General features: G+C 40.6%; 1 protein-coding gene and 1 long non-coding RNA gene across 3 annotated transcripts in view; one reads left to right on the top strand and one right to left on the bottom strand.

Moving 5' to 3' along the window:
* Positions 1-9,752, bottom strand: part of plekhg5b (pleckstrin homology domain containing, family G (with RhoGef domain) member 5b) — a 101,747-nt gene extending 91,995 nt beyond the window's left edge. The window contains exon 1 of one of the 2 annotated variants that reach the window (XM_024293578.2): positions 8,679-9,752. In XM_024293578.2, coding sequence (XP_024149346.1) covers positions 8,679-8,760 — 82 coding nt within the window. In that variant the 5' untranslated portion in view covers positions 8,761-9,752. The remainder of the gene's footprint in view (positions 1-8,678) is intronic. The other variant, XM_024293577.2, reaches the window with a different exon arrangement.
* Positions 4,164-5,559, top strand: LOC118598964. Its single transcript, XR_004948218.1, has 2 exons — positions 4,164-4,680; positions 5,273-5,559. It is a non-coding gene; the product is annotated as an uncharacterized LOC118598964 (long non-coding RNA).
* Positions 9,753-11,947: the final 2,195 nt, after the last annotated feature.

Below are 11,947 nucleotides of genomic sequence, written 5' to 3'. Positions count from 1 at the left end.
AAAAAAAAAAAAAAAAAACAACTTGTATCACAAGTTATATCCCCATTGTAGTATCGATCACTAATATCACACATTACAAGTTTTTCTCATATCTTGCAGTCTTAGTTTAAAATAAACCAATAGCGACTATGAATCATATTGACAACACAAACTATGATATGAATTGAATCGCTAAACTCCCTAGTAGTGCCCTATGGATGTCTTCCTTTTAACTAGCAGAAAAATAGAATAGAATCTTTAACATCCTGAAGGAATTTTAATGAAATCCATAGGGAATGACTTCCGGGGCTGACGGGTCTGTAACGACTTTCAACCAAGATCTCAGCTTCTGCTCCCAAATTCCAAGGTATTAAATGTTTATCCATCCATCTTCTTCCGTTCATCCGGGACCGGGTTGCGGGGGCAACAGTCTAAGCAGAGATGCCCAGACTTCACTCTGCCCGACCACTTCCTCCAGCTCCTCTGGGGGGACCCCAAGGGGTTCCCAGCTGAGAGACATAGTCTCTCCAGCGTGTCCTGGGTCTTCCTCGGAGCCTCCGCCCAGTGGGACATGCCCAGAACTCCTTCCTAGAAGGCATCCGGACCAGATGCCCAAGCCACCTCAAACGGCTCTACTATGAGTTCTCTCCTGGTGACCGTCACCCTATCTCTAAGGGAGCGCCCAGCCACCCTACCGAGAAAACTCATTTCAGCTACTTGTAGTCGGGATCCCGTTCTGACCCAGAGCTCATGTCCGTAGGCAAGTACTGGAATGAAGATTGAGCGGTAAATTGAGAGCTTTGCCCCAATTTACCCCCTGCACTCTTCCATCACTCGTGAACAAGACCCTAAGATATTTAAACTCCTCCCCCTGAGGCAGGAGCACTCCACCCACCGAGAGAGAACAGACTACTTTTCTCCGGTTGAGAAATGTTGAACAAGTTCAAGATTCTGGGGTCAGGAGGGAGCAGTTCTCCACTGGTCTTTTGAAGGGTATCATTTCCATTCGTGACAAATTGACCATAAGTTGGTCAATTATTGGGTTTTTATTGGGACTGGTAAGTTGACACATCAAAACTCACAATTCTTTTTTGTCTTTAGGAGTCCCAAAACCAAAGTGTTTCTCTATCTTCTTATTCTGTCTTGGGTTTCCTCCATATTCCCATTGATGGGAATGAGGAAACTAACCTCCATGTGAGTCTTCCTCTATGCCTCTTTCCTGGTTTCTTCAACCTCAGCATCCATTTACAACTGTTCCTATTTGGAACAAGTCTAATCCATCTTAATCCGCTTCCCTACGTTTCACATTCGTCCCAACCAAACTGGTTCCGTTCAACAGTTTTGGAGTGGACCAAACTCCGGTCAGTATTTGTGCCGTTCCAAATCCTGTGGGTGATGTCGCCCCAAAACCAGCATTTACAAGCAGGGACTGACTTTAATTAGTCATACGATATGCTTCCTCGAGGTGTCCAGCCTGTGGCGTGAAATGCTTTTCTCAAAGTCACAGCCCAAACTTTCCGACTCCTCAGAGTTTCCTAACATTATTCACCTCGTTCCATTTTCTGGGCCAAGAAATGAGGCGGGGGGGATTTCGTCTGAAACAAAGATCTAAAAAGGCGAGTGTGGTGACAGATGGTGAAGTTTGATGAAATTAAAGTGGAGCTGGTTGAACACTCAGACTGTGTTTTCAGCAGGTGATTGGAAAAGCTACAACAAAACAAGGAATTAACTGGAAACCAAAACTTGGAAAAATGGAGGAGAAGAAAAAGAATCTATTCAAGTTGTGTTTATTCTCTTATGTCAGCGTGCGTTTCTCCTGTTTATTCTCCAGGAGTAGAAACATTCAATTGTTATGATTGGTTGTGCAAGTAACATTTCTGCTATGGCACGCCATAGCCGATTTGCATTACGCACCGCCACCTGCCATCTGATTGTGTATGAAAGAAAACCACAAGCGAGCGCAGAATCGACACGGGCTTGGCCGACTCCTAACACGGGAACAAGAAGGAACGAGCCCCACTGAGGAGGAATAGAAAACTAAAACATGTGTATCCCGGAGAGGGTCGACATCACTCTGCTCCCTCATTCCGCATGAACACAACCAGACGCACGCCGCCGCAATGAGAACGCTCGTGTGTGAATGGAAATGATGGCATGCGAGCCTCGCATTTCCAAATCACCAACAGACCCATCACCATTGTTCACATCAAAAGCCGCGCAGGCCTTTTTTTAAAAAACAAATACATGCTGTTGTGCAGAAAGAAGAAAATAAAAACCTTAGGATGAGTTGCATTGAGGCATGATGACAGGCTGAGATAAATACTCATAAGTGAGGAGGAGGAAAAACAAAACAGCCAACTGATTTGGGAACACATCAGGAAACAGCCGACATGCAAAGGAGAGAAGAGATCCCAGAAGAACAATGGAGACAAACAGAGGTCTGAACTAGTGCTGGAGATACTGAAAAAAATGTATATCATGATATAGATTATTTTATATCACAATAATGATATACCACAAAGTATATTTTTAGCTCTTCTCGGACAAAAAATGGCAAAAATGTCATTACTTACTTTTCTCTATTTTTTTCAAGTAACTAAATAGTTACGAATGAAATAAATTTTTTTAAAGTGCAGAAAAGTTACGTTTTTTTTGTTAAAAAACATATTTTTGCCCAAGAGTTCAGCAATATAAACAAAAAAGAAAAACAATAGAAGAGAAATGGCTCAATAAACACTTTTCTATCATCCACACAATATGTATCGTGACATCTCCCACACGATATGTATCGTGACATCAACCGCACGATATGTATCGTGACATCTCCCGCACGAAATGTATCGTGACATCAACCACACGATATGTATCATCACATCGCCACACGATTATTATCGTCAGATTTCCACACGATATGTATCGTGACATCAACCACACGATCTATATCGTGACATCGCCCACACGATATGTATCGTCAGATCTCCACCCGATATGTATCGTGACATCAACCGCACGATATATATCGTGACATCGCCCACACGATATGTATCGTCAGATCTCCACCCGATATGTATCGTGACATCAACCGCACAATATGCATCGTCACATCGCCACACAACATGTATTGTCACATTAACCACACGATATGTATCATCACATCGCCACACGATTATTATCGTCAGATTTCCACATGATATGTATCGAGACATCAACCACACGATATATATCGTCACATTGCCCACACGATATTTATCGTCAGATCTCCACACGACATGTATCGTGACATCAACCACACGATATGTATCGTCACATCGCCCGCAGGATATGTATAGTTATAGCGCCCTGCACTAGTCTAAACTGTATCAAGATTGTTCCAGACTCAATCACCCAACAACTGTCGAGCTCTGTTCACATCGCCCTCGGCAACGCACGTTCAACCAACCACTTTTAATGTTTTGAGCTTCCACGTTGTGTCTATGGACACCGGACATCAGATGTCTATGGTTTGCTTACTTGAACACTTATTTTTTTGGCAGATGTGAAGGTTAAACTTTTGAGTGGATCAAACCACCAACTACAGGTCTACCTGGTAGAAATGGTTTGGGTTAAATTGTTCTTCACTATGTGAACACAGAAAAGAAATAAACCAAAGAAAATAAGTGTTTTTAGATCAAGACATTCTTCAAAGAACGTTCTTTGAAATAGGCCGCAGCGTTAAGGATGGACCAAACCAACTTTGAAATATAAGGCAGTTAAAACAGGTGCTATTTTTGTGGCAGTACGAAACTGAGCTCAGAAAGAACAAAGAAAGACAATGACTAATCTAAAGCACTATGTCAAGTTATGTGATAAAAAATTTTTGTAATTTGTATTAAGAATGTAACTTCTAACTACACATATCTTTCTGGAAATAATAATAATAATAATAACAATAATAAATTTACACTTCAAAGTGTGAACATGAACATTTTCCTCAAAAAGCTCCAGCACGTTCAAGCAGAGTCAGACTTATTGTTTGATTTATCATTACAGCAAAGAAAAAATATATTTTTTGTTTGTTTGTTTTTTATGTACTCTTTCACTGGAAAAAAGAGAAAAAAGCTGCAGATATTTTAGTGTTAATTTGTGACATTTAACAAAACAAAAACAATAATCATTTGTGACAGTTGCAGAAGAAGATGGATGGAATTCGTGAAAATTTCCTTTTCATTTATTCAGCATGTTAACCACAGGACATCCCCATTTATGGTCAAAGTCTGAGAACTCTTACTGTTCTTGTTGAATCAATAAATGGGAGAAAAATGGTTTCAATTTTTTTGTAATTTGCACAATTCAGGATTTGCACCGTCTCATCTTGTTTTCTCATATTCTCTGCCTACTTGCTCTCGTGTTGGGAGTTTGGTCCACATGGCGTGGTTTAAGTACAAAGGTGACATTTTTGCCATCATTTCTGCTCAAAAATGACTCATCAGATAAAATGCATCGCTCTGGAAACCTGCTGACTGCATTCCGGTGCTACTTTTGTTGTTTTGACTTTCAAAACAAAAGATTTAAGTTTATAAAATGCCTTTGCACGTTTCTCCACACCTTAACTGGAAAATAAATGAGATTACAGAGTGACCAGCTTTGAGGATCATCATTAGGAGAACCCCCGCTGTGATCTGAACGTTTGGATAGACGTCCAGCTAAACTTCAACCAACTGAGTGAGACATAAAACTGTGTTTACCGATTTAAATTATTGCTTTAGATCCAGTCACAACTTCAATAATCCAACACGAGCATCATGACTAAAAAAAAGAAAAAACTTCAAACATGGCTGAGAGTTCTGGGCTGTGTTTTTGTTTTTCGGAGGAGAACAGAGACCAGACAAGACATCTGGTCCCAGATTAGACCTGTGAGTTTAAGACAAGCTTAAGACTCCGGTGGCCTGGAACACTGAGGGGTTCCAGACTCAACCAATTAAGGCCGCTAAACTTTAACTCCACGCTCGCATTACTGGCTGCACAAACTGGTGAACTGCCGACCGTCAACCGTGAGCGATTCAAAGAGGAACAGACGGCCGCCAACTCCAGAAACAAGCCATTCCTGTAATAATGATGATTTCAAACCACAAATGAGCCCCGATCAATACCAAATGAAATAGCCTTTTAAGATAATTTGGTTAAATCATGAAAAGCCAATAAAAGATAATGCAGACGAAGGCGGCGTTCATTTCCTGTGATGTGTGTGTGCAGTCATTCGTGTTGTGAATCGTTATTGATGCAGTTAGCGGTTTGTTGCCATGTTTTCCTTCAGATATCTGATGCCACAGATTGGATTCTACTCCCAACAGGAGGCCTACAGCTCACCACTTTAACACGGCATACGTGACCAAACGTATTCGCTGAAGCAGACAGTCACAACTGTCAGATAGAATATGTACATCCAGTACAAAGTGTGGAATCAGAATACTATTACTAGTCAAATATCCAGGTCTACATGAGTATTGTTATCTTCCTGTGACAAATGGAAGTTGATTTTTCATGTAAAAAAAAAAAAAACAAAAATGCCAGAAAAATAAATATTTAAAAATAAAAATAAAATGTTCAATCAACGAAAACTCTACTAAAACTAAGAGAAACAACTGTCTTCGGACCATACAATTCCATGCTTGCCCTGTTAAAACTCAGGGCTTTAAAAGTCCCTAAATGGATCTTTTGTCTGATTTTTTTTTAATTATTATAATTTGGAACCATACAATATAAAACTTTGCAATTCTGAACTGAGTATATTTTCTCGTCGTTCTGATCAGTTTAGTTTTCCTGCTGACTCCTGGCTCTCCACTGGTGTCCATTTCATGATAAGGCCTTACTTCAGTGTGTCAAGAGCAGTGGTCCCTAACCCCCAGGCTGTGGACCTGGACAAGTGCCGGTCCGTGGGTCATCTGGTACCAGAACACATAGAAATATATCTATTATTTATCATCTGATTTTGAAGGATGAAGGACTGTGTGAAATTGCCAGACTCTCCACCGCATTCGTCTATGACTTAATCTTAACCATTGACTGTATAAAAGGACTGGACTGAGTGAATGCGATGTCATGATTTACATCTAGCTCTAAAGAAATGAAGACAATTCCGTGGCTAGTTTTTCCCAATGTGGACACCGCCATGTTGGAACCAGGCCATATCAATGAGTAGTAATTGGTCTGAGTCAGTGTTTCTATGGCAACCCCTCTAGCCAATCACAACCGGTACTTAAAAACAGGCGACATGAAATGTGTCAAATGTTACAAACGTAACATCCCAGACTAAATACTTTTATTAAGGCATCGAATTTGTCAGTTTATGATTTGAATAACTTGAACTTCAGGAGAAAAATACAATAAAAAATAAGATTATCAATGTAGCAGAGCAAGAATCTTGACAAATAGAATGAGTATTAGCTGTTCATTTTTCTATAGAAGTCTTTGGCTACTTGGAACCAGCAGGTACTTCCTATTTGGGATCCCAGAGGGGAGGGGACACTTGGTCCAGTTCTTATATACAGTCAACACTCTTGACATAGACCAACCCGTTCTATATAGTCTCGCACTATGTAGTTTTTTAGTAGTTCGTACACAACCTGCGTGTCGAAAATGCATCTGCTAATTTCTTTGAGCGGCTGCTGCTAAACTGATACCAAATTAGCAAAAGTAAACAACTCTGAAACTTTTACTTGGGCAAAACAATAAAGTCAAAAATAAAGTTGGTGGTAAAAGCCTTCATTTATATTATATCATTTATGGTGATGCCATATGGCTTTAGTTGATCTTAGGTATCAAAATGTATTTGGATCTTTGTATCTACACTACTGACAGTAGTATAGTTACTGAAATGCACTCCTTGTGGGTCAAGAATCTTTTTCTGAAGTAACTCAGAGTTCTGCTATTTTTTTTTAAATCTCCTGTAAGGTCAGTGCTGACTCACAAAAAGATTGGTGAAGTCCATTTGACCGGACCGAGTCCTGAGCCTTGTGACATTTCTGTTTCGATCCAAAACTTGTAAACAAAACCATGTGACTGAAGATCTCCTCAGTCGTTGGCCAGGAAGTACGAGGGCGTGACAAAGCAACGAAAGAAAGAATAATACAAGTAGCTACGGTGGCCGTTTTGGTCCAGTTGTTTGGCTCTGATCATGGAGCCTCTTCGGACTGAAGAACCGAAGTTCATTCCGATTGGAAACGAACAGAGATCACCTCAAAAGACGGGTCAGAGAAAGGCTCCTGTCCAAGACCAGGTCCACTTGGGCGTGTTCTGACTGAATTGGTTTTAACGTTTTGGGGAAATGAACTTTGGTTCACCTTAAGCTAATCAAATGTGTCCTGTCTGAATACAATCTTATTTTTTTAACTAAAATGCTAAAAATGCTAAAGTACAAAGCGCTCTATTGCCTCATTTCCATTGAGCAGTTTGTTGTCACGGCGCATGCGTGGTGTAGACCGCTAGCTGTCAATGCGTAGTAGTGCGACGACTAGAAAAGCAACAACAACGGAGGCCATTTTATTGGAGGAAAACAGAACCGCTAGCTTAGCGCTATATCGGAGTGGCTACAACAACTCCACCTCAACCATCCCGTTCTGTTTTTATAGGGACTTACAACGCATGGAGGCCCTCAAGAGGTACGGGTCGGAACTGTTTAATGCCCAAAGTGGGGCCCGTACGCCAGATATGGCCCGCCAGCGGTTATTTTTTGGCCCACCAAATTGTGGTTCCTCCTTGTCCATTTATTCTCTACGGTGTTCCAAAACTCTATGACTATAATAGACTTTTGGCCTCCAGGTGGTACGGTTAGTACTTTCTTTGCTTTCAGCGGTAGGCGAGTGAGTCAGCCCTGACCTTTTTCATGTGTTAGAAATTCCTAAAAGCCACTTCAGAGGCAATTTTAGCTACCCAAGATGGACATGCAAAAAATGTTTGTATTTGGCCCGTGGACCAATTTAGGTTTTGAGTTTGGGCATCCCTGCTCTTATGGGTCCATTTTAGAATGAAAATGCTCAAAATAATGTACTGGACCGCTCAGTGGAAACGAGGGAAACGTGTCTCTGATACTGAAACAGGACATTGGTTCTATTTTGTAGTCGTTTATAATTTTTTTAGCAAACAGACTTTTACCTATAAATTTATTACTTATATCTCATAAATTTGCAATTTACAAAACTTTATTTTTATTTTAGTAAAATGTGACTTACTTATATTAATTTATTCTAGTACATTAAACATTTTTTGTCATAATTTATTCTGTTTTTTTTCCACTTTCCATGTTGACTCTAATACTATGTTGCAGATTTTTTTTTTTTTTTTTTTGTCATTTCCGTACTTCCATAGAACCAAAGCTGGAGAAAGGGAACTGAGTGAATGGCAGAAGCAGAGGTTCTGCTGGAGCCGTCTAGACAAATGGAAAGTGCAGGAAGACTTTAGCATGTGTGGAATATCCATCAAGCCTGTTGTTCCTCCGCAGACCAGACTGTACCCTCCTGACCAACAAACCACGCGCTGCAGCTGCAACAACAGAAGCTCACTTGGTGAACTTTGCAGGCTGGACACAAAGAAGTGGATCGGAGTCTCGTGGGTTCATCTGCTCCTCTTCTTATCCGGAGGAGCTCAAAGTGCAGCAGACTGATTCACACCAGGAGCTGCTGCGTCAACGCCACCAAAAAAAGGATCAATCAGTTTGTACTCACTCAGTCGCAGCTTGAGCCCCAGCCAGCTCCTTGGGGGAGATTTGTGCAGAACCGAATTCATGGTCCACTTGTTCGGTACCATCTGTGCGCGCGATCCTTCCCGCGTGTGTGTCGGCGTGGCGGCTTCAATCAATCAGAGAAAAAGCCTAACATCTACGCCGCTCTCGCTCCCGTCATGCTGCCTGAAAGCGAGACTGTCTGAGCGGCCGCAGACGGGCATCCCCCCCAAAGTTCACTAACAAACCACCGCAGGTTGTCGGTGAGAAAACCTGTTGCTCGCCCCGGTCTGCCGGGGGACGCGTGTCGGTGCAGCAGCGGCTCCTCCTCGGCCTTTAAGGCTGCAGCTCCCGGAGTGGATTTCTGTGCAGCTGCAGCTTATCTCCTCAGACCTCCATTCATTCAGGCGGGCGGTGGAGGCGCTGCAGCTGCGTCCTGAGGTGGAGCAGCGCCGCGCAGCACACACACAGCAGACACACACAAACCCTCCATTCAGCAGCGCTTCATTCACCTCTGCAGGGGCGCTGCCGCCCAAACCAGTGCAGGGGGGCCTTAGCCCAGAAGGGGCCCCTAAACATAACCAACTTTTAGCTGATCTGTTTGAATAGTTTTGTGCACTTTAAAAATTGTCGTGAAATACACGAAAAAAGTGCTTTTGGTATTTTTTACACATGTTCTTGTGGAATTTTTCTCATGAAAGAGATTATAATTGTCTTGGAAATATATTTAGTAGAAATCTTTTTTTAACTTATTTATTTTTAGAGACCACTCCAATTAATATTGTGCTTTTGCAATTTTTTTTTTACACGTTCAAGGACATAAATGAAGCATTTTAACATTACAATTGGATTTCTAAGTGTTTATTTATTCAAATTGTTGTAAAAATGGTGAAAATGCAGTTTTAAAAAGCAGTTTTAGTTATGGCCTAAAATCTACAACAGGTGGGCCACAATCTCCTCGCTCTGCTCCATTCCGATGCATCCACTTGTAGACGTCTTTGTTATCCTTGTCTGGGCTGGTCTTTGGCTCAAAACTGTGAGGCTGGGTTGTTCTAATTTTGTTCATCATTTTGTTGAACAGTTAATATTAAGTCAGAGGAGCTATAAGCTAACTGGGAGTGCGTAAACAAAGGGATTAGGGGAAGTGGGGGCAGGCTTACTCCACGCCAGGAGTCCTGCCCACAACACAAAGGTGAATTTCTAATGAACTCTTGCCGCTCTGCAGAAATTATGTCCCAGAGAACAACAGGTTTTTTGATTTGGGTAAAAAATGGCAAAATTATAAGAAATGCTTTACTACAGATTAAGACATGATCGGAGTGGATCTAAATAGATTATTTTTGTACCATAAATGTCATTCAGTGACATTTTTGAACATTTTACTACACTTTTTTTTTAATTTTATGAGTAAATTTAAACCCCTTGATGCCTCAATTTATTTCCAGCATTAAAAAAATGAATGCACTGTAAGTTTTTGCTTTCAAATGGAAGCTAAATTAAAGTACTTTAATACATATTTACATCAATATGCATCAAGGAGTTGGTGGCTCTGAATTTGTTCTTTTTTTCTATCTATCTCTTGTTTCCTTTTAGGTTCACATGGTTGCTGGAGCCTATCCCAGCTAGTGTTGGGTGAAGTTGGGGTACACCCTGAACAGGTCACCAATTTAGAATCGCTTTTTGTTTCCTTTCTTCTTCATCTGAACTGACTTGTTCAGAGAACTTGGAACTTATTCACACGATTAGTAAACGTGTAGATGGAAAAATTCAAATTTTAACTCTTTTTATTGTAGATTTTGTTAGTTCCGTCTGTCTTTTTAATACAGTTTTTACTGTTTGTTGTGCAAACTAAAGCCTGCTTACTCCTGCTGCAACAACTGAATTTTCCAGTTTCCAGCAATGGAAAACAATATAAAGGTTTTAAAATCATAGCAGCGAGAGACAGAACTGCGCGAACCCTGAAAAGCCAATAAATATTCATCGTTTAAGGCGGCAGAACAAACACAAAAGTCCAACAAGCTTCAGTAAAGACCGGTAAGACGAAAAAATAGCGATTAGCAATCAGAGATTGAATAATTTGTTTATTAAAGCAAAATTTGCCTCCAAACTTTCCATCAACACCTCATGAAATCCTCTCAGCTGCAGCTTCAAAAGACACAAAGACCTCCAAGGAAGCAACCAGTGACGGCACAAAGAGGCGTGTGGAGACACGCAGGCCGCCGCCGCCGCGACTCACCTCCCGTTTGATTGTCAAGCAACTCCAGACACGGTTTGCTGGGGCAGATCCACAGGGGAGGAGGGTGTGGCGTCTCAGAGAGTCCCCACAGACCGTCCCCACCCCGCTTCAGCTTAGAATTCACAACCAAAACAGATTCAGTCCTGAGGATCCATTAAAAAAGGTACATCGCTTTCTTTCAGGCATAGAGAGAAAACGAATGAAAAAACATTGTTTCATGACAACAGTGACCATGAATCTGGTCAGTCAGAGTAATCAGATTACTCTAATATTCAGATTGGATCCTTTTACATGCATTAAGAAATCAAATCAGCAATCAAACCCTGAGTATTCAACTATTCTCACATTTTAACATCATTTTCAGATTAAACAAGACTCAAATTTTCAGTTATTTCTCAAAAACATCTGGTCTGGTTTAAATCTTTGATTCGTCTTTTACAAAAAAGGTTTAAATCTACTGTTTATATTGAAAGAAACAATTTTTGTGCAGCAAAAATCAAAATTTCCTCAATTTCTATGTTTTTTTTACCTTGCACACACAAATCTAAAACAGCCAAAAGCAGAAACACACAAAGAATTTGTGGAGAAATTTGAGTAAAATGTTCATATTTTTTGTATTTATATGACTGATAAAATAAACAAACTGATTTTTATTGAATCCTTTAAAGCAGAGATGGGAAAACTACGACCACAGGTCATTAAACTATTTATTCTTGTTTTATCGACGTTCATGTGCTCTCCGAGTTGAACGGTTATTTTTCCCATCATTCTAACAGCACCTGAACGTAGCATTTCTCTAAGTCTGCGTTTTTTCCTGATAGACATTAAATTGGTGCAACCGGCACTAAAATGAGAACAAAAGATACAAATTTGAAAATAAAAACATCAAAATGTTCAGTTTTAAAATAGATTTATTTTTTTTCTATTTAATTTAAAGCACAATTTTTATATTTTTCTTGGTGGATTACCCAAACACTCCACACGTCTGTTCCAGGGCTGTCCTGTATGGAGTGTTTTAGGAGTTAGGGATTAGGGCC

Source organism: Oryzias melastigma, linkage group LG7 (assembly GCF_002922805.2).
Source record: "Oryzias melastigma strain HK-1 linkage group LG7, ASM292280v2, whole genome shotgun sequence".
NCBI classification, from domain to species: domain Eukaryota; kingdom Metazoa; phylum Chordata; class Actinopteri; order Beloniformes; family Adrianichthyidae; genus Oryzias; species Oryzias melastigma.
This window is presented reverse-complemented; position numbering and strand designations above follow the sequence as displayed.